Below are 23,086 nucleotides of genomic sequence, written 5' to 3' on the forward strand. Positions count from 1 at the left end.
TTCTTAAAATACGTATTCACCACATCCATGTCCATCCTTTTCACAAAATCTACTACCATCTGACCTTCTGCATTCCTTTGTTTAACACCATACCTACCCATCACTTCCTCATCCCCTCTGTTCCCTTCACCAACATGCCCATTGAAATCTGCTCCAATCACCACTCTCTCACCCTTGGGTAGAGTCATCACCACTTCATCCAACTCACTCCAAAATTTTTCTTTCTCATTCATCGCACACCCAACTTGTGGAGCAAATGCAGTAACAACATTCATCATTACACCATCAATTTCCAGCTTCATAAACATCACTCTATCCAACACTCTTTTCACCTCCAAAACACTCTTAGCATACTGTTCCTTCAGGATAACTCCTATGCCATTTCTCCTCCCATCCACACCATGATAAAGCAATTTGAACCCACCTCCGATACACCTAGCCTTACTCCCCTTCCATGTGGTCTCTTGCACACACAATATACCAACCTTCCTTCTGTCCATCATATCGGCTAGCTCTCTCCCTGCACCAGTCATACTGCCAACATTCAAAGTTCTGACCTTTACTACCACAAGCCTAGCCTTTCTCCTCTCTTTCTGCCTTCGGCCATACCTTACCCCTCCTCTTCTCCTTCGGCCAACAGTAGCCCAGTTTCCGCCAGCACCCTGTTAGCTAACAGTACTGGTGGCGGTCGTTGTTAACCCGGGCCTCGACCGATCCGGTATGTAAATATTTACTTGGAAAAGTTTTACGCCGGATGTCCTTCCTGACGCAACCCTCCCCATTTATCCGGGCTTGGGACTGGCACAAGTCCCATATTTATATTACTGCGCTTTCCAGTTCAGGATTTTATATTACTGCAGGGATGTATGCTGTGTCATGGGGAATCTAAAGAATTGACTGAAATGTATTGTTGGTGCTATTTTAAGCATTACATTAAGACACCTTTATATTATAAAACAACCAATTAGCACTCTGAAACACTGGCTGGTCCAAGATGGGAAGAATTCCTTAATGCATTGAATATTCTTAAAAAAAAAAAAAAAAAAAAGCTGTAACATGGTAGGTTTGGTCAGAAGTCAGAAAACAGCAGAAACCTCCCTATAACTTTGGGGAACAAATTAGACTTGGTGACAAGTGTTTGGACTGGGTTTTAGCAGATGTAAATGTAATTTGAAAGCGGATTGGATGATTTAACATAAAGATAGAGCAGCTGTAGAAGAATTGAACATTTTTGATCTGGACACGAACTGCCAACACAGAATGGTGTTTCTCTCCTTTCAGGCAAAACAATTCACTCTTTAGTAAATGTCTCTGTTTAAAGCCTACTGTGGTCTAAGAGTTGAGGCAACTACCTTGCAGACACAATGTACAAGGTTTGATTCTCACCTTTGGGAAGCATGGCTATGCTTAAAAAGGCCCCATAGGGTCATTAAACAGGTAACTACCTGTGAACGTATGAACAGAGACATTTGGAAAGTTTAAGGAGTCTCAGGCCACGTTGATAGACAGGGAAATGTCTGATTCTGGCTGTTTGACTTTGTTGACAAGGTATGTAACCAGTTCTAGAAAATTTTCAAAGAAGTGAAAGGAAGTGCTTACACAAATATTTCTATACTGCAGTGCATACTTGGTATATTTCTACAAGAGGTAGTGTTTTTAGAGATGAAACGACTGAATGGGGCACTTGGGAGTATATTTTTGGACTTGTTCACTTCTGTCTGATTTTGGGATACATAATTAATGAATTTTGAATAATCTTTTCTCTGTTTGACAGCATTATCCAAAATGCCTTTTTAAGTGGGTTTGAATGACATTCTTGTCCTAAACCAAAATGAAAAGATACTTCCACACTTATTTATGACAGCTTCTAAGAAAGTCATCCAAAGGAAATGAAATAAAAAATCCCATTATACAAGATGCCATAAATGTTACAAATGTGTTAGCAAACAGATGAGAAAATTCCTAGCAAAAGCATTTTGGGAAATGTTTTGTTATTTAATTATTGATTCAAATCTGACTATCACGATCTCTGGGACTTCAGTACACTAGGCATCTCTCTTAAAAATGCTTCATTAATCTCTTGCAAATTCATATTCATTACGTTTGTAGTGCTATCCATCCACCTTGATCATCTTCCTCTCTCTTCTTCTTCTCTTACCTTCAATCTTTTATAACGTCAGTGTCTTTTGTAGTGAATCCTAACTTCACAGTTTGACCAGAGAATTATTCTGTAAATACTGATATTACATGTGCGTTTATATCATGGTTGCAGTCTTCTTTATTGTAAGGAGCTTCTGCCCAGGACAGCCCAATATTTGGCCAGTATACCAAAGCTTTATGATGATGTATGTGCTGTATGTCACAAGCATGCTGTCCATACAGGACATAGGGCATAAAAGTGACATATGGATGCAGTTACCCAGAAGATATTCGCCATCAAGTTTGAATGCCATTATTGCTCATCGGTCTTGACACCTTTTGCAGTGCTGAATACCTAGTTGTTAGATAAGTGCCCCAGTGGGGTTGGTTTTTTTTTTTTCTGTCTTTTAGTCTTGTATTTTATTTTGCTTACTTAGAGTTCATGTCATCCAAGAAGGGAAAATGTCACTGTGGGTGGCCGATTCCCCATCGGGATTGGCATAAGCAGTGTCTCTCTTGTTTGGTTGTTTCCCACAGCCATATCTGTTGTAGTATCTGTAAGGTGTTTGTGCTTAAGACACTCAGAAGCCATTTGTCTTCCCTGGCTATTTATCTTGAAAACCAATGGGTTAAACAGTTAGACAGGGTAGCGTGGCAGAATCCATTAACCGTGAGATATTTCCTCTAGTTAAAAAAGAATAACAAGAAGTCTCAGACAGATTCTTTAGCTTCCCAGCCTACACCGGATCTCCCTCTAGAAGTGGGTCATAGCGTTGTAGGCCATCCAGCATCTACATTGGATTCCTCTGCTGCGACCCATCAGAGGCTGGCATAGATCCATCTTTTTGCATGTCCTCTGAGGCATTGCAGGTGTCTGCTATGGACGATGAGGGGGAACCACGGTTGATTATCTCTAGGGTCCTAGAGGGATTCTGCAGGTATTGGTCAGAGAGAAGGTTCCGGGTACTATTAATGAATCTTGCCAAGGGTCTGTACCTTCGATATTTGTTAGGGCTGACGTCCCTTCCAAGAAAAGACAAAAGACAAAGCATGTTTCGGTCCTTCCTAGCGATCCTCACAGTGAATGGCAAGAGTTTACTCGGGGCTTATTTTCTGCATCGATAGCCCTGAAGTTTCCTCAAGGGTTTGGGTGCCTGCTCCTCCTTGGACCTCTACCCCTTCTAAATGGCCAGGGATACCTAGGATGAGGATTCAGTCTGATGAGGGGTCCTTGTCCCATTCTTGTGTTTGCCTTTGGCTTATGGTTCTGATGAGGAGGACTCTATTAGCCCTGAGTCTTCTTTTGAGAACTTGTACTTTGAGGACACAGTTGCTAGGATGATGGAATACTTTAAGTGGTATTCTTCTCAAGTGTCTGATATTCAGAGAAGATATTAAGAGTTACTGCAGGTGGATACTCCTAAAACAGCTGCAGTTCCTCCTGTGTTGGCTGCCTTGTTAGACACTTTAATTGCTGCTTCCAGGTCTCCTGATTCTCAGCATCCTGCTCCTAAGAAACCTGAGAGGTTCTGTAAGGTTCCGAAGTATTGTCAGTCTTTATTTAAATGTCCCTCTGCTGATCCTGCTGTGGTGTCAGTATCTTCTGACAAACTTCTAAGCTTTTGCACTCTGATATAGTAGGGCAGTGGAGAGGATTGATAAGAAAGTTTACACTGCTTCTACGTTGGACTTTAGAGCTATTAATTACCAGACCCTCATGACCAGATCTGCTCTGGCCTTGGTTGCTTAGGCTTGTTAGGTTATTTCTGACCTCCCTGATGCTGAAAGGAAATCTCCTGAAATATCAATTGTAGGCTTGCCACTCTATGAAGTATAGCTATGATGTTGCTTGATGCCTCTACCAAGGCTGTGGCTTTTGGATCTGTCATGAGGTGTTATTCTTCGCTTCATCTCCAGTCTTTGCATGAGGACATTAAGGCCAAGTTGTTGGATGCTCCCTAGGATAATAAACGCCTTTTTGGGACTGTTGCTGCTGACCTGTTTGTCACTTCAAGAGAAAGGCAAAGCCTTTCAGGATCTCAAATATATTATTGTCTCCTGTTCATAAGATGTCCTTCTATTCATATTGCAGTATTCATAACCTTATGGAGTTGCTGCCTACAGCACCGGCCATCCGGCCAGTATACCAAGGTCTTAGAAACAGGGGTACATGTGACATTGCATGCAGGAGCCATAAACTGACGTAGGCTATATCTGTGACCTTTGCACATACCCAACTCAGAACTTTTCTGCTGCAGTCTGTTTCAGACATCTGATCGCCATTCTCAGAAATCTGGCGTTTGTTCGACTTCGGCCACCCATTTTCGATCGTTTTCTGGCTGTCCACACTAGAATAAGTACATCTGTGGGATTTTTTTGTTTCTTTGCCTTTTTCAGGTGTACATGTCATCTAGAAAGGGAAATTGTGCTTGTGGAAGACAAATTCCACATAAGGGCAAACGCAAGCAGTGATTATTTTGTCTAGGGGCTGGTCACGATTACAAGTCCCGTGACATTTGCCAGTTGTAGCCATCTGGCGGCCTTAAATCTTTATTTAGAGAATCGGCGTCTCTGATGTTTAGTGTCCAGAATGGAGCGGGCACCTCCAAGGAGCTGCCTAGGAAGAAGGCCAAGAAAGTTGGTCCTGAAGCCCAAGCTGCGCCTCAGTTGTCCGGTGAGATTCTTGAGGTGAGTGTCAATCCAGGATTGTTCCAGACGTCAAGTATTTCACTGCAACCAGGAACCGAAATGGAAACTGGTTCAGCAGATACCCACGATACAGTTGCTGAGGTTTTTCAACCATCAGAGCCTGATGGTGAGGGGGAACCATAGCTCATGGCTTTGGAGGGGCCTACTATTGCCTTTCCATCCACTATAACGTTGGCGCCCAGGCCTACTACTGCTCCTTCTACCTCTTTAGAAAGAAAACAGAAGGGAAAATAACACAAAAAAACCCTACTCCACCCTGGGAGACCTTTTCCCAGACTCTGTTCAAGGCCTTTCAGGTTCTCCAGACCCAGATTCCCCATTCAGGCCTACCAATTATTCCACAGGTACTATCTGAGGAAGAGTCTTCCTCATAAGATGAGTCTTTAACTTACTGTTCTCAGATTGAATCCCTCAAGGATTTTGTAACTCCAGAAGAAAAAGAGTTCCTCACTCCTGACTCCCCTGGAGAAGATTTCTCCTTTGGGGATACCATTTCCCTGCTTAGACAACATTTCTGTTGGGAGCTCTCAGGTGTTTCTGAGACTAAAAAGAGATGCGTTGAACTCTTGCAGATGGAGCAGGCCTCACCATCTGCAGTCCCACCTTTACTTTCCAGGATGCTTTTTCTGCTGCTTCTCAGAGCTCAAGCATCTCAGCCTCCTGCTTCTCAGAGACCTGACAGATTTAATAAAGTGTCTGTAAGGAGCAGTACCTTTTCAAGAACCCGCCAGCAGACACTGCAGTCGTTGCAGTGTCAGCTGATAGTCCTCTGGGCAACTACCTTCCTCTTCCCTTTCCCTACTGATAAAGAGAGTAAACTTATGGACAGGTTGAGGAAGTAAGTATATACTTCCATCTTGGTTATCAGACCCACATGGCTAAGTTTGTTTAGATTCCCTGACCAAGGCCTCTACTCTTCTGTCCGAGGTTCCAGACTCACCAGCTAAGGCCCAACTGAGTACCCTTCCGTCCACGGTTTCTTAAGTGACCAGACACTCTATTAAAAGTGCGGCTATGATTCTGCAGACGTGTCTTCAAAGTCTGCTGCTTCTTGTTCTGTGTTAAGGAGGTTTTCACATGGTTGAGACTTTAGCCTTTACCTTTGGATGTCCAAGCTAAGCTGTTAGGTGGCCCTTTGGACAACAATGCCCTCTTTGGAGCTGCCTCTGCAGAGCTACTTAAGTCTCTGCAGGTAAAAGGTAAAGACTTACAAAATCTTAAACATTTATTGTTTCACCTGTTCCCAGATTCCATAGAAATTACTCTCAAAAGCCTAGCATTGTCAAGAGGCAGTCCTCTCATCCCTCTGCAACTCAGTCCACGCGACGGAAACATCCTAGGAAACAATCTGCTCCTAGATCTTCTACCACCCCCACACCTTCTTCCTTTTGGAGATGGCCAGACCCAGATAGAGCTCCTCCACTGCGACTCTCTTCCCTTACCCAGTTCCACTCCCCCAATCTCTATGCCTAACCCTTTCCCTACCCTCCTGGCTGAAAATCACCACAGACAAGTGGGTGCTGTCCATCATCAAGAGGGGATACTTCATGACTTGGTGGGCAATTCCACCCTTCCATGGAATTCCTCAACCCCCACCCAATCTGTTTCCACTTTTTCCCATTATCCTGAGCCAACTCCTCTTTCAGGGAACTATAGAACAAGTACCAGAGGATCATTTAGTCAATGGGTTTTATTCCAGGATGTTTTTGGTTTCAAGAAAAGATGTTCCTTGGAGACCCATACTCAGCTTATCCCACCTCAATCTCTTCCTCAAGGTGCCTACCTTCAAAATGCTCACATTACAGCACCTTCTTCCCCTTATTCCTCAGCAAGCCTTCATGGCCTCCCTGGATCTGAAGGTTGCTGACCTTCACATCCCTATTTATCCCACTTACAGGAAATGTTTACATTTCTCAGTGGGTTCTTCACATTTTCAGTTCTCTGCCTTACCCTTTGTGAATACTCTTGGAGCTGTGGGGAGCCCAAAGTGTCTAGCCCTAGTCATTGCACATTGCAGACTGCAGGGCATACAAATTTAGCCTTACTTGGACAACCTCCTTATTCTGCACCAAGATCCTCTCACCCTGTCCCAATACTTGGGAATTGTTTGCAGGATCTTGCAGGATCTAGGTTTCACTGTAAATTGCCTAAAGTCTCAAATGTCTCCTTCCCAAGATCTTGTTTTTTCTGGGGTGCAGGATAAGGGCAGACTTGATGTCAAGTCTTTGTCCCTGCTCAAAAAGTGGAATTTCTCACTTACTTCTTCCACTCTCTGCTACCTCTACCAACCATCTCAGCCAGGGAGTTTCTCAGAATCCTAGGATACATGGCTTCCTTGATTCCCATGATCCCTCTATCCAGGATGTACATGAGGAAGTTTCAGTGGGTTTTGAGAAATGTTTGGAGCCAACACTCTCAACCCTTGGAAACAAAATTTCTCTTCTTCCCTGTTTAAAAAGGGAACTCTCCTGGTGGATTGCTAGCATTACCCTCAATCAAGGGGTATGCTTGCAGACCCCTCCACCCAAACAGCATCTTTACACAGACGCATCAGATCTAGGTTGGGGGGCTATCCTACACATGCCAACACACAGCACAAAGTTCAGAGGGAGTGGTCCATTCAAGAAAGGACGGACCACATCAGCCTAAAAGAGCCAAGGGCCCTTTCCTTGGCAATACAGGCCTTGCAAGAGATCCTTCCACCAGACACCCTGAAGGTCATCACAGACATGACAGTTCTGTGGTATATAAACAAACAGGGAGGAAAAAAAATCTTACCCACTCTGCAGTCTTGCTATTCAGATTTGATCTCTGGCAGCAGCACTATATATTCACTTGCAGGCAGTTTACATCCCATCAGAAGACAATGAAGATGGCAGACACCCTGAGCAGAACTTTAACACCCTCCCACGAATGGATGCTTCACAGGGGGGAGGTATTTCTGGATGTAATTTACAGGTGGTGTATTCCTCAGGCAGATCTGTTTGCCTCCTCCCAGAACAGACAAATGCCCCTCTTTTGCACAAGGCTTCCCCATCCACAAGCCTGGAGGGTGGACGCCTTTTCCTTTTCATGGGAGGGAATGTTTCTTTATGCCTTCCCGCCATTTCCTTTGATTCACAAAGTCCTCCTGAAAATACAGAAGGACAAACCAAAAATCCTGCTGGTGACCCCCTTCTGGCCAAGACAGCATTGGTTTCCCCTACTCTACATTGTAGCCCAAGGGCAATCACCACAGGTTACCTCACCACTTTGACCTACTCACACAAGACCCCCTGTCTTATTCATCCCCACCTTCTCAATCTTAAACTGACAGTGTGGGGGATAGAGTTCTGGTCTCCTTTAGGCACCTATATTCAGAGGACATACTCAATGTCCTGCAGGAGGCCAGGAAACCAAGCACCAGGAGAAACTATTTATTAAAATGGAAAAGATTCTCCCATTGGTGCCTCAAGAGAAAACGGGACCCATTTCAAGTTTCTGTTCCAATGGTCCTTTCTTACTTGTGTGAGTTACTACATTCAGGGCTGACTTATTCCTCAGTGAAACTGCACCTCTCTGCTATTTCTGCTTGCCTTCCCTTGACTGCACCTCTAGCTTCCAGGTTGGATGTCAAGCTGTTTCTGAAAGGGGTCCTTCACATAAGACCTCCCCGTAAGCCTATCCCTCCTCCTTGGGGCCATAACTTTGTGCTAGAAAAGCTTACATTGGCCCCTTTTGAGCCAGCCCATTCGTCCTCTCTCAAATTTTCTACATGGAAAACAGTCTTGTTAGTGGCCGTTACTTCTGCCAGGAGGGTCTCTGAGATCCAAGCCCTTATGGCTTCTCCTCCGTATTTGTTTTTCATAAAGATAGGGTTTGTCTCAGAAGTAACCCTTCATTCACACCTAAAGTAGTTAATGAAATTAAATCAGGCCATTAATTTACCTGTCTTTTACCCTCCCCCACAGAACTCCACAGAAAGGGCTTTGCATTCCTTGGATCTTCATAGGCAACTGAGGTTCTACTTAGACAAGACAAAACCCTTCAGACAATCTGACCAACTATTTGTCTCCTTTCATCCTAGGGCCCTTGGCAAAGCAGTGTCAAAGCACACACTTGCCTCTTGGATTTCTAAAGCCATTGCCTTTTGCTATTCCATTCATGGAAAGCAATTGAGTTCATTTGTCAAGGCCCATTCCACCAGAGCAACTTCCTCTTCAGCAGCTTTCCTCAAGGGTGTGGATTACGCTTCTATTCTAGAGGCTGCAACTTGGTCTTCTGTACATACCTTTACCAAGCATTACAAATTGGATTTGATCTCCAAGGCTAGAGCAGGGTTTGCTAGGTCTATCCTGCAGGGTCTCCTAGACTCTGCTCCCCAACCTGCCTCCCATGTTACTTCCTAGAGAGCTGTGGTACTCTCCACAAGGTTATGAATATTGCAACATGAGAATAGAAGGACATAGAATAGTTGTGTGAATAGTTGTGTAAGAACTTACCATAACCATAGATGTCCTTCTGTTCCATGTTGCAGTATTCAGTCCCTCCCACCTCCCCCTTTTTGGCCATATTATTACCTGTGTTTTTTTCCCTACCACTGATTTTGGGGTCTATATTAGAACATCGAAAGTTTAATGGTTCGAATCACTAAAGGTTGAGACCGCACTACATTGAAGTAAATGGAAATCTCCCCTTACAGAGATTTCCGTTTTCCCGTTCAATGTTCTGCACTTTCACCATTCTCAGCCGACATTGTCGACTTTCGAGAATATAATAGGAAACCCTGATTTTGTGTGTCTGGGAGGTTTATGCTTTTTCTCTCCACCTGCTCCTGGGGTCTCTCTCTGTGCTGCAGCCACTACTGAGTTGGGTATGTGCAGACGTCACAGATATAGCCTACGTCAGTTTATGGTCACACATGCCGCTGTTTCCAAGACTTTGGTATACTGGCCAGATGTCCGGTGCTGCAGGCAGCAACTCCCTAAGGTGAAGAATACTGCAACATGGAAGAGAAGGACCTCTATGGTTATGGTAAGTTCTTACACAACTATTCTTTCCAGAAGAATTATCCTTCTAGATCTGCTTTTGTCTGCTGGCAAACCTGCCAGACCTCCAAGGGCAGGAAGCTTACTCTATTAATGCTTTTCAGACTTCTGTGACCCAGAAGCCTCCTTCAACTGATAATCCTGCTTCACTTTGACAATTCCACCCCACTCACCCTCCACACTCTTAGACCAGGTTCTTTTATCCCTTCGGCTTTCTCTTTGTCTTCTAAATTGGCTTCTCATCACTTTAGACTCTTGGGTTCTTTCTATCATCCATCAGGGTTATTTCATGATATGCAAGTCTCTCCCTCCTTTTTCAAGGATTCCTCAACCTCTTCTAGAGCAACTTCATTTCCCAGAGGTCCTAGGGTCCCTAGTGAACCAAGGAACCATTCAGCCTGTTCCCACCTTCCCAAGTGGGATAGGGTTTTTATTCAGGATGTTCCTTGTTCCTAGAAAGGGTGGGCATTTGGAGACCTAGTCTGTATCTCTTCCTGCTCAACACCTTTCTCATTGTCCCCTCTTTTCAAATGCTTACTCTTCAAACACTGTGCATACCTTTACTAAGCATTATAAGGTGGCTGTGATTTCTAGAGCCAGAGCAAGTTTTGCTAGAGATACTTTGTATGGCTTTGTTGAGGGCTCTTCTCAGCCTTCCACCTCCCGTTCTGTTTCTTGAGCTTTTTACTTTTCCTGTAGTTAATAATGCTGCGACAGTGATAAGAAGGACACAGTACAGTTGTGCAAGATCTTACCTTTACAGTAGATATCCTTCTCGTCACTGTTGCAGTACTCACCTCCTCCCAACAACCCCTTCTTGTTTGTTTTGGATTCCCCTTTGACTGAGGGTCTCCCATATTTCTTCTTGCACCTTTTCTTTTTCTGGATGTGCATGGACTCCTTTGTCCTGTGGAAGCTGTGCTGTACTGGTGCAGTTCAGTTCTGGGTAACTGCATCCATACGCCACTTTTATGCCCTGCATCCTGTGCAGGGAGTATATGTGTGATGTACAGTGCATACAAGATGATAAGACTTTGGTATACTGGCCAAACGATGGGGTGTCCTAGGCGGGAGATCCCTATAATAAAAATACTGTAACAGTGAAGAGGGCATGTACTGTTCTGGTAAGATTTTACCCAGTGGTACTATCTTCATGATGTCCATGTAACCTTCGGTGGTTTTCTCCCACTCCCCAGTTCAAAAGCATTATTTTCTATTTGCACTGAGTTGCTTACAATCTTGCTTTTGCAGATCTGTGTTACTCCTGAAGAAACGTAGCTTTGACTGTACTGACCTTTGCTCTTTAAAATGTTACCTAAATTTGTCAAAACCTTCCTTTCAAAAAGCAAATATCTTTTAATTGTGTGGCTGCAGTCATCATCTGCAGACATCATTCAACCCTGGAGAATGTTTGTCTCTTCGGCTCCTCCTTCTTCCCATATATTTGCAATGAATTGATAGGGTTAGATCACATAATCTTGTTTATTTATTTTATGTTGAGCAACAAGCCAGCTTTTAGTTTGGAAAATATGCACCCTGGTCCTGTCCTGCAAGGTTCTAGCAGTTATACAAGAATATGACTGCAGCACTTGGTTGGCTTGGAATATGAGTACTTGTATTATTACTGGGAAGTGCCTTGTTGAGGTAGTAACATTCTGTAGATGAGATTTTGTATATGTTTAACAAAACGTACTGAGTATGTATTTGTCTGTACACTTTATACTAATCTTGTTTCGTCTGTCCTTACTGTTTTTTTTCTAATGCATTTATGACCTTTTTTCAAATAAAAGCATTTAGTAAAAATTAAACATTTGCTATGTGATCCATAAACAATGCAGTCAAGGAGCCCAGCTGTTTGGGGAACAGAATCCAGGAAAAGAAAGTGCATTCCTTGATGGATCTCATCTCTTTTCCTCAAACATTAGAATTTCTCAAGTATATGTTGCGTCTTTTATGCTGCTTGTGATTTGTATGTCGCCTATAAGGGAATATTTGGGGTGGGGTGTGAGTTGTGTTTACGTTTTCTATGCAGGTGATGCATGCATTTTGGCAGCTCAGCCCTGATGCCCGGTTCTGTTACCTGCTCGCCCGTAGTTTGTTCTTTCTCAGAGATCAGGCTTAGTGAAGAGTACCTCACACTGATCACTCAGTAGCTTGGCTGTTTGGGCTTGGTCCCTCTGTCATTGAGGAGGGAGGCAGGTGTTAGGCTAGACCCCTCATATTGTTTCTGCTGCATAATTCTAATCTGAATGCCTCTTTCTTGTGGATATTTTAACATCTTGGAAAAGGATTTAATTATGGTAGTACAGCCGAAAGAATGAATTGGTTTGTTAAAAGCCTTTTGACAGGCTCCAGTAATCCTTACATTTCATAAGAAGTGGTAGGTCTGCTCAACACCTAAATATTTTTCTGGCTGACTGATTCTTCTAATCATACACCAATAAACGAATTTCCAACAACTGTGAAGAAAAAACAAGCACTGATTCCCAAACGAAGAACAGGTATTCCACTATGTTTATTGTCGGACTGACACGAACAAAGTAAAACAATTAAAACCATAAAATATGAAACCATTCAATGTAAAGCGCTTTTCATCCGGATCTTATCCGGACTTCTTCAGACAAACAGTTCCATTCTAAAAAGCCGAAGTTCAAATAGTTAACACACAAAGCACTGACCAATCAAACCCAGCTCCAAAATTAACTAGTTGTTAAAGTAACAACCACTCTCTTAAAGTCAACTATTATACTCTAATTACCAGATAAGTTATAAAATGTTCATTATTTAATCAAACACTTTTTCCTTCCTTCTTACAAGTCACCTATAGATGTAAATATTCGTACGTCTTAAAATAATTAATTGATACGAACATTGTATCAAAAATCTGTTTAAAGTGCGAACATTCTATCATCTTGTAAACGCTGCTGTAACCCCTTTAGGTTAGGTTCAGTTAATCTTCCAATCAATTTAAAATGGTTACAAAGTTGTTGTGTACTTTCACTGTCCCATAACACCTCACATAATGTGACTTATTCCAGTACTAATAATAGATCAACTTTGGGACTTTCTTACTCAAAGTTTTTTTCTTTGTTACTACTATGAACTACTCTGTTTTAACATACATCCCTGGGTGTAGTGTAAGTCCTAAAATCAGATTTTTCTCTCTACTGAGGTACTGATATTCTAATTCCAGGTGCACAAGTGTGTGAATTTTGCTTCTTCTGTGTGTGCACTCTGCTAATATTTTTTAGCATTTTTTTACTGTCCCCATCTCACTCCTTGTTTAGCACACTGGTTCCAGGCCCAAACCATTTTTTTAACGTCTGCCGGTCGTAGGGTGATTGCTGCTAACAACAGGCACCAGAGCTGCCATTATTGCCTTTACGTGGCCCAAGCACAGATTATTGTGCCGTCTGCCACATTATTGCATTTACGTGGCCCAAGCACAATTATTGTGCCGTCTGCCAGAAATATAATCATGCTACTTGTAAGCATAGAAAAGAAACACTGCAGCATTATTTCATGAAACAAGCCTTTGCTGGAATGTCACCTGATCCCCTCTATCGATAGATTTCCAGCTGGCCTGTAACGTCAGCAGGGCAGGTCAATTAAGAAATTAAGGTTCATCATTAGGAAACTTGGGAAACGGCCCTGCAGTCATGGTCCCATCTCTGGTGTCTAAGGGCAGAGCTGTGAGCATCCATCCCATTGATCAGAAGTGTCACGCCAAGGTCACTGCAGTCTTAATAGTTGTGCCCTTCTGTAGAGCATTGGAAAACATTGCACCCGCTTTCCACAGGTGTAGTTTATCCTAGCCCCCCTTACATTAACTGACTATGAAAAGCTGGCAAAAGTCATCATTATTGTAAAAGGTAGAACATTGGTGGCCTGTGGTAAGCCCCTGGCTAAGGGGAGATTTGAGAGTCCATTTGAGAGTTAGATTTTTAACATGTTCTGTGCTGCTAGTTCTGCAGTTTCCACACTGTCTTGTGTTCTTTTCCACAGCATCAGTTATGAAGCTTCCAGCACCAAGGCCAGTATCAGACATGTACTCGTGGCGTCAACATCACCATTCCTGAGACTGAATAATTTGTGGACACTTCTGTCACAAATCAGGTAGAAGGAATCAGTATGCCTGACACCATATTCAGCACCAGGTTACTCACCACTACACAGACAATGATGCTGTTTTTCAACTGATGGCGTCTGCTGATCAGATGACTGTATGTCAGCACTGTCCATATCTACGATGACTGTAATGTGACTGACCACTCTCATCAGTGTTGGTCTGACACCCTTGGTGCCTTTTTTTCTCCCTCTGCTACTCTTATCTTTGCCCACCACAGGTCATCTCAGAAGTATTGCCAACACAAATCTTGGTAGCACAGCAACATTACCTGCAGGTGCCATTTTTCCCCAGCTGGTGTTGGCCATGCACAAGGGAGGTCTGCAGCTTATTGCACATACATTTTCTTGGGCTGCTCAATCAGGTGTCCAGTCTAGCTCATCAAGTCTGCAGCAGCAACAGCAGTGTTCATTGTAGAGTGAGGTACCTAGAGACCATCTTCTTTATTGGAATTCCAGGAAGGTCACTCAAATAAATGAAGGCCACAGATTATCCTGTAGAATCCTCTGGTTCCTGATACATATGAGGAAGAACAGACCACCAACTCAGCATCACTCTCTCAGATGGTCCCTGATGACTTAAAGCAATGGAGAATGGCTTACAGACCCCATCCTTTTGCCCGAAAAGAAGTTGCAGAAGGTCTGACAGCTTTCTCCATTGTCTTTCTTATGGTCCTTCCTTATGGTGGACATTTTGGAAGATGCCATCTCCAGACATGACCATCTCCAGTGCTGAATAAAGCAGACAGGAATTATCCTTCTAATCTCTCTACACCAGATTCGGTTACAGGCTTTGCAAATTAGATTCAGCAATAATTCACATCCCAAATTATTCACCTGCAGTCCTGCTATGTCTTGCTACGATTATGTACATCTTCCCTGTCGATCACTGACCTGTTCTTTCAGCCAAAGATAGAGAGCACCAACCTCTTCCACGTAGCTCAATTCAACATATCTGCCCCCTCCCTCTCTTGTTTAACCAGTGTACTAACCTTTGACATAGCCGTAGATCTCCTTATATTGCATCTAAAGCTGGTCCAGCTGTAGATTTCTGTATTGCAGTATATTGCAACTAAACCTGCATTAACTATATTATTCTCCTTCAAGCCCAGCCTCAGACATAATGTTTTTTGTTAGCAATTTTTAATTGTTTTAATAGTAATTACAGAGTACAGTAATATGTAGTTTGTAAAGTATATACTACTGAATGTAGTCTGAGTACATGTATTTGCCACGTTTTATGTAAAGTATATACTACCAAATGTAGTCAGAGGACATGTATTTGCCACATTTTACTCCCCTCCTACACCCATCCTCATGCTCCCAGACACAAAAAAGACATGCAAATGTTTCTAATCCTACTGCACAGCACATATAACTTATTTTGTCTCACTGTCGTAGACACACAGACACAGTATTCCATATAAAACAAAGGCTATTGATGGTCTGCTCTCATCTTTGCTTAGCACTTCTGCAAAGACCATCATTCATTCTCACTCAACACATTCAGTTAAATCAAAATTAAAATGAAATCTCAAATGTATTTATTTATTTATTTAACATTTGTTTACCAGGAAAGTCCATCTGGGACAGAGCCCGTTTTCAGCAGAGGCCCAGGGAGAAGTGCTCCAGCTTGTATGTCTTTGGAATGTGGGAGGAAACCGGAGTGCCTAGAGGAAACCCATGCGAACACAGGGAGGACATACAGTCTCTACACAGAAGGCACCCCAGCTTAGAATCAAACCAGAGAACCTCTTGCTGTGAGGCAACAATGGTAACCACTGTACCACTGTGCCGCCCTTACAGTTATATTGCTGTCTAGTATGTCAGTGTAGGTTGGTTTTGCAAACGTCATATTTCTTCTGTATGGCCCTCACAACTGTGTCTTTTCTCTGAACCTTGTATATTGGCTTCTTTTTTGCCCTTGCATTTCCATCTTTATGCATTTCTATGTAATTGGTCAGTGTTACGGAACTTGATTGTACTTATGAAATGTATTTCACTACTGTGCTGCATTTATTTAGGTCATAACTGAAAATTAGCCACTGTTATCCATTCCACATACCCCAAAAAGCTAATTAAAATAAATCACAGTGCTGGATCAAGAAATGAGGCTACACATGGCACAATCCCTTTTCCTGTATCAGAAAAAGTTGCAAACACTTTTCTTGTACGGTTTGTAATAGTCTCTTACTTTTTATATGTAGCATCCTAAATTGTATAAAAATGTATCAACTAGTTGCCATACTCTTCCATTAAACGTTCATCCTTTATTTTGTTTTCCAAGTTAATTTTCATTTTGCATCTTGGCAGATCCTGCCCTGCTACACATTGAGCATCTGCTCGTGGCCCTGGCCGTGGGCATTTGGTGCCGTCTTCCCATTCCCATCGGTGCCATCTCACCGCACCTCTCCTGAGGAAATGCCAACTTCAGGGCAACTTGTCAGTGTGCCTTGTGAGAGTGAAGGAGTGCTTCTCATTCTGGACTATGTGTTTTCAGTGGCCTTGCACAGAATTAATGTGACAGTTAAAGTATGAACGAAGGGGTGCTGTTTTACCACAATAAGACCACATAAAGTGAGGCCCAGGGCAGATCCCTGCCCCCTTTTCCTAATTTGTGCTGATTGCACATCACACTTGGAACCTCATGCTCTGTATCCGTCCTATCGGTGCAGCTGTTCTATCTAACCGTAACTTTGAGTAGTGAGCATAACGCATCTCAGTCATTATGACTGCATCTTATCAGTAAAGCTCTACTCAGCTTAATTCCACTTTTCCATGCATGTTTTGATATTAACTGCTTCTTGAACTAAATGTTGTAGCATATTCTTGCATCTGTAAATATATGTGAGTGTGTGTGTGAATAATTTGTTTTTTAGCATATCTTTGTATGTGTAAATATGTTTTGTTCATTTCTTAATCCTACTCACCTGGGCTGTGCATGCATATTGGTCCATTGAGGTCAGTGCACTACCCCAGTAAACAAATATAAGTAAATAATACATTTGAGGATACCCAGAGGGTAGCCATCCAGTCAACCACGGTATAAATGAAAGATAATATTATCACACTGCTTAAGCTGCAGGGGCAGCTTATTCCGATTATCGGAGACACACTGCTTAATGAATCTGTCTCACTACATCATGATGTTCTTCATGTTTCACTGTTGCAGTCATCACACTTGGGTTATCCTGCCAGGGCTATCCCTCAGTTGGCCTGAATACCAGAGGCTTAGTATTTCTGCGTCGATTGCTGTCGCTCCAGGACTGATGTCAGGTCGTCAGTGGTATAAAATCAGGCAGCTGACGTCATTACATCAGTCTTTCATGCTGAAGAGCCCAAAGCAGAAGCAGTTTGCATGAGTGCCGGTCGGCTGCTACCTGAGTTTTTCATTTCTGAAATTGAAGTTGAAGTCTTCTAAAGCTATGTACCCCGTAGACAATCTTTTTTCTTGCTCTAACCGATGTCAGAAAAGGTTAACAATTGTCTCGCCTGTGGAAAGCAAATACCACACCGAGATTTCCCTTCTTACTGCGTCACCTGTTACGCCAGAACTATATGTGTTCAGGCCCTTATCGTAGCTAAATACTTTCACTCTTGATCTCCGTATTCCAAAATGGCTTCGGTAAGCCATCCGACTACCGATCTTCTGAAAAAATGTAAGGGTAAAGACATAGACAGACCGCACAGGTCCAAAACTGCTGACGATGCTTCCGTTAAGCTAGTCGCCAGTTCGCTGGTACTCGGTGTGGGGCTTTCGCAGACCCTGATGCCCGCTTCGGTGGAGTCGCAGGCCACTACCGAGACCCGTTCGTAGTCCGGTATGCCGCGAGACTCTTCTTTGAATAAGGATCCTGTGGATATCTCTCCCTTGGATGAGTCCGGAGCCGCTGAGCAGGCACTGGCTTCCGAGGGAGTTCTTCGCACTACCGATATTCGACACAAACCGACGACTTCTTTCGCGTCTTCAGTTCTTTCTAAAACTACCAAGTTTCTAAGGCCAAGGGTATGAACTATGCCTAAAAAACCGACGACCCAAACTCAATCACCTGCTTCCATGCTTCAATCTCAAATGCTTAAAATGGCGGAAGACCTTATAATGCTTATTAGGGGAAGCCAGCCTATCCCTTCTAAAAGAAAGAGACTTGTACCCAGCAGCTTTATCTGACCAGGAGTCCGACGACTCTGAGGTTTCAGAATATGAAGACATGCCCTTGTCTGCTTATGAGGATTGAGATGCAGAGGAATCCATCCCCTCTGCCTCTGCTCCAGAGGATTTTTCATTTGGTGAAACCCTACATACTTTGAGAGAACATTTTCATTGGGAATGTCAGGATTATCCTCAGTCCAAAAAGAGACTCAGGGAATTTTTAGATTTACCACAGCACAGACCCTTAGCTATCCTTCCTGTCCTGGATGTTGTGGATGATGTTTTAATGGAATCTAGTTTAACTCCTGTAACCCTACCACCTGCTCCCAGGAAACCTGATAGGTATTACAGAGTCCCCGAATCACACAAATTTCTTTTCAAAAATCCTACTGTGGGCCCAGAGGTCATCTCCCAGGGAACTAAAGGAATAAAAGCAGCCACAGCCAAGAATCACACCCCTTCGGACAGGGATTCCCGAGCTTTAGACAGATGGGGTAAAAAAGTATACACCTCTGCAACTCTTGCCATTAAAGCACTAAATTTTCAGTTCCACATGTTGAAATATCAGCAACATGCAATGGAGCTCCTTAAACAAAAATGATCTACGTTTTCCTACTTGTGCGGAAAATAAAGAATTACAGGAGCTTATGCATTCTGCAAGCCAAGTTACTAAGCACACCTTGCAATGTGGCTTTGACGCCCTAGAAGCATCCTGCAGGGCAGCAGTCACAGGTTCTATACTTAGAAGGTATGCTTGGCTTAAGGAACTAACCTTGCCAGACCATGTCAAATCAAAATTGTTGGATGCAGCATTGCACAAAGCCAATTTTTTTGGCACCAAGGCAGAAGAGGTCTTAAAAAAGATGGAAGAAAAATCTAAATCTATGCAGACAGTTAAAGACTTCTTGCAAGTCCAGCTTCCGAGGTTCAGTAGGCATTGCCCCTCCAAACACTGGTCCTTTTCAGCCCCCTCAAGGCCAGTTCAGATAAGAGCTAAGGGAAGCAAACCCCCCCCCCCCCCAGACAGCAGTCCCAGGGAATGCAGAGATCTAAGCAATGGAGTTCCTCCACTTCAAAAACAGGGCATGCTAAGCCACCCCCTTATGTAAAGAACTCACAATGACTTTACAACACCTCCCCTTACCACTGCCCACCTGCTTGTGCCCCTAGGAGGAAAACTGTCCTCTCATGCAAAAAACTGGGCTTCCATCACCAACTTCCGATGGGTCCTCAACATAGTGTCCCAGGAATACAAATTGTATTTCCACACACTGCCAAACCCCAAATGGGTTCCTAGATATTCCTCCAAACCAGTGGGCAGAGGCACAAAATCAAGTCCATTCACTGCTATCCATGAGGGCAATACAGCCTGTTCCTTCAGACCAGATAGGCCAAGGTTTCTATTCCAGGCTGTTCCTAGTACTCAGAAAAGAGGGCATCTGGTGCCCAATCCTCACTCTATCAATTTTAAACACTTTCCTGGTGATACCAAAATTCAAAATGCTCACCCTGCAGCAGCTTCTTCCTATGCTATCCAAGGATGCTTGGTTAGCCACCCAAGACCTAAAAGAGGCCTATCTACACATCCTAATCAGGGATTCTTGCAGGAAATATCTACATTTCAGGACAGGATCTATGCACTTTAAGTTCTCTGTTCTTTCTTTTGGCTTATCCACTGCTCCCAGAGTTTTCACAAAATGCCTGGCTCCTGCCATTGCTTTTTGCAGACAAAGAAATATTCAAATTTACCCCAACCTAGATGACTGCCTGATTCAGGCAGACAGTCAGGAAAAGCTATTACAGCACCTGACCTTTGTAAAGGAGCTACTGCCCCCCCTGGGGTACACTTTAAATGAAAAGAAATCCAAACTAGTCCCCACTCAAAAAATTGTATTCCTAGGAGCAAGCCTGGACACAGCATCCCAGATGACATTCCTTACTCCAGGAAAGCAACCCTATCTGACAGGCTACTTCTCTCAACTAGCCACCAGAACCCAGTTATCTGCAAGAAAAATCCTGCAAGCTGTAGGGTTCATGGCATCCTGCATTCTACTCATTCCATATGCCAGATTGCATGTAAGGAAACTTCAGTGGTACTTAAAAAGCGTTTGGTGTCAACACTGTCAGGACCTGGAAACCATCATACCTATGATACCTTGTCTAGGGAAAGATTTTCTTTGGTGGGCGGCAGCATGCAACCACAACAAGGACCTTCCCTTTTCACAACCCCACGCCACCCAGACCCTAACCACAGACACATCAGATTATGCCTGGGGTGCACACCTGGACGGCAGGCGCATTCAGGGCCATTTCAGCCCAAATTAAATGCATCTGCATATCAACCAAAAAGAGATGCTAGCTGTTCAGCATGCTCTGACAGCTTTCAGACCCCTACTGTCTTCAGGTCCTCTACCGATCAAAACAGACAACACCACAGTGATGTGGTACATCAACAAGCAGAGAGGAACTCACTCCTATCCCCTCTGCAGGGTAGCCATGACCCTTTGGCGCACGGCTTAAGCCATGCAAATTTACCTGATAGCATAATTCCTGCCAGGCTCCCAAAACTCTCTGGCAGACAACTTAAGCAGAAAACTCCTAGACCCACATTAGTGGCAGCTAGACCACAGCACCTTCAACCTTATAACCCAGAAATGGGGCACCCCGAAGGTGGACCTATTTGCCTTCCACAACAATCACCAGCTCAGCAAATTCTGCACCAGGAAACCTCACAGCAAGGCCTGGAAAGTGGATGCCGTATCCTTCCAATGAGTAAACCTCTCGATCTATGCATTTCCCCCTCTACCTCTATTCACAAGGGTACTACTCAAAATAAGGGAGGAAAAACCAAGAGCAATCTCGATTGCCCCAGACTGGCCACGCCAGCACTGGTACCCACTGCTGTGCAGTCTGTCACCCCTACTTCAATGGCACCTTCCTCAGATTCCCAATCTCCTGACCCAGCAGAATGGAGAATTCATGCATCCACAATTGCAGACCCTGAACCTGGCAGCCTGGCTTATTCCCTGACCTCTCCTCCAGTTGCTAGCCTGAGCAAGAAAGTCCTGGATGTTATACGTGAGGCCAGATGCCACATCACTAGAAAACTCTATGCTGACAAGTGGAAAAGGTATTGCACCTGGATCCAGGCTAAGGGAGCTGATACAGCATAGCCCTCCCTACCTCTCATCCTGGATTGCCTAGCAGACCTACTTTACAGGGGCCTATCCTTCTCTTCTATTAAAATTCATGCCTCTGCCATCTTGGCTTATTACAGCACAGAGTCACCTCTCTTTGCTCACCCTATCATCAAACAGTTCCTAAGAGGGGCTAACAATTTAAGGCCACCCAGAAGAGCTCCTACCCCAGCTTTGGGCCTTAACTTTGTGTTGGAAAAGTTCACACTATCTCCCTTTGAGCCTGCAGCTTCAGCAGAATTATAATTCCTGTCTTGGAAAACAGCCTTGCTTCTGGCCATCACTTCAGCTAGAAAAGTTTCAGAGCTACAAGCACTAATGGCTGTGAAGCCTTTCATCATTTTTCATGCTGACAGGGTCTCCCTTAGGACTAACCCAACCTTCATGCCTAAAGTGGTGTCCAGTGTGGCTCTCAACCAATCTATTAATTTGCCCACCTTCTTCCCTAACCCTCAAAATAAGAGTGAAAGGATTCTGCACTCTTTAGATGCACACAGACAACTTGGATTCTGCCTGGATAGCACTAAGCCCTTTAGGAAAACTGACCAGTTGCTAGGCAGCTTTGCAGCAGGGGCTGAGGGCAAGGCCATATCCAAGCAAATGATCTCCAAATTAATAGCACACTGTATCCATTTCTGTTACAAACACCATGGGAAACCACCCCCACAGGGGGTCTGGACACATTCCACAAGGGCAACCTCCACCTCTGCAGCTTTCCTCAGAGGGGTCCCTACCAGGGACATCCTGGAGGCTGCAACATGGAGTTCTGTTCATACCTTCACCAAACATTGCCACCTGCCTATCTTTTCTAAATCCAGAGCAGGCTTTGCAACCACAGTCTTGCATCGCATACTAGCCAGCCTCACAACTTCTCGACTGCCTCCACTCTTTACTTCAGCTTTGGGAATCAACCCAAGTGTGATGAATGCAACAGTGAAACATGAACATAGTACAGTTGTGTACACTTACCATAAATGTAGATGTTCAAGTGTATTCACTGTTGCAGTCCTGGTTTCCCACCCTCCATCCCCCTCGTCTCTCTCACTCTCTCTCTTCCTCACTCTCTACAAGGATTGTTGGTATTTACTTTCTACTGGTGGAATTTTTCCAGCAAAACCTAGTTCCCTATTTGGGGGGGGGGGGGGGGGCTGACATTTGGGCAAGAAAAACTAATGTAATGGCATCGGCTGGCTGAATTTATACCACTGACGACCTGACGTCAGTCTTGGGGCAACAGCAACCTATGCAGAAATACTAAGCCTCTGGTATTCGGGCCGACTGAGGGCTACACCTGGCAGGATAACCCAAGTGTGATGACTGCAACAGTGAATACACTCGAACATATACATTTATGATAAGTGTACACAACTGTACTTTGTTTTTCTGCTAATGAAGATTTAGTTCCTTGAAACGATGCCACGCACTACACTTATTATTGATAAGAAAATAAACACAGACAGAGCTGTTATCAAAAACCATGCTGCTAAAATGAAATATTTTCAGGTAGCATTTTTTTCACTTTTTGCAGGAATTCTTCGTGTTTGGAATGCTGCATCTGGGCAATGTGTTTATTCTCATTCACCACCTGGACCATTGCAGGAGAAAAAAGAGGCAGATGCTGAAGAACATTCTTTGACTTACTGTGCACTTGTTCCTGCAATAAAGAAAATTATTACAGTAACAGCAGAACACAACTTCATCCTGTATGATCTTTTGACCCTTAAACTTAAACAACAGGT

The 23,086-nt window shown here is 43.7% G+C and overlaps 1 protein-coding gene across 1 annotated transcript in view; it reads left to right on the forward strand.

Moving 5' to 3' along the window:
* The window catches only part of TBL3 (transducin beta like 3), an 825,158-nt gene that overhangs the window by 406,309 nt on the left and 395,763 nt on the right, over positions 1 to 23,086 (forward strand). Inside the window, exon 10 of the mRNA XM_044089118.1 lies at positions 22,876 to 23,084. Coding sequence (XP_043945053.1) covers positions 22,876 to 23,084 — 209 coding nt within the window. The remainder of the gene's footprint in view (positions 1 to 22,875; positions 23,085 to 23,086) is intronic.

This window comes from Protopterus annectens, chromosome 12.part0 (genome assembly GCF_019279795.1).
Source record: "Protopterus annectens isolate FY-2018-M chromosome 12.part0, PAN1.0, whole genome shotgun sequence".
Taxonomy (NCBI): Eukaryota; Metazoa; Chordata; order Ceratodontiformes; family Protopteridae; genus Protopterus; species Protopterus annectens.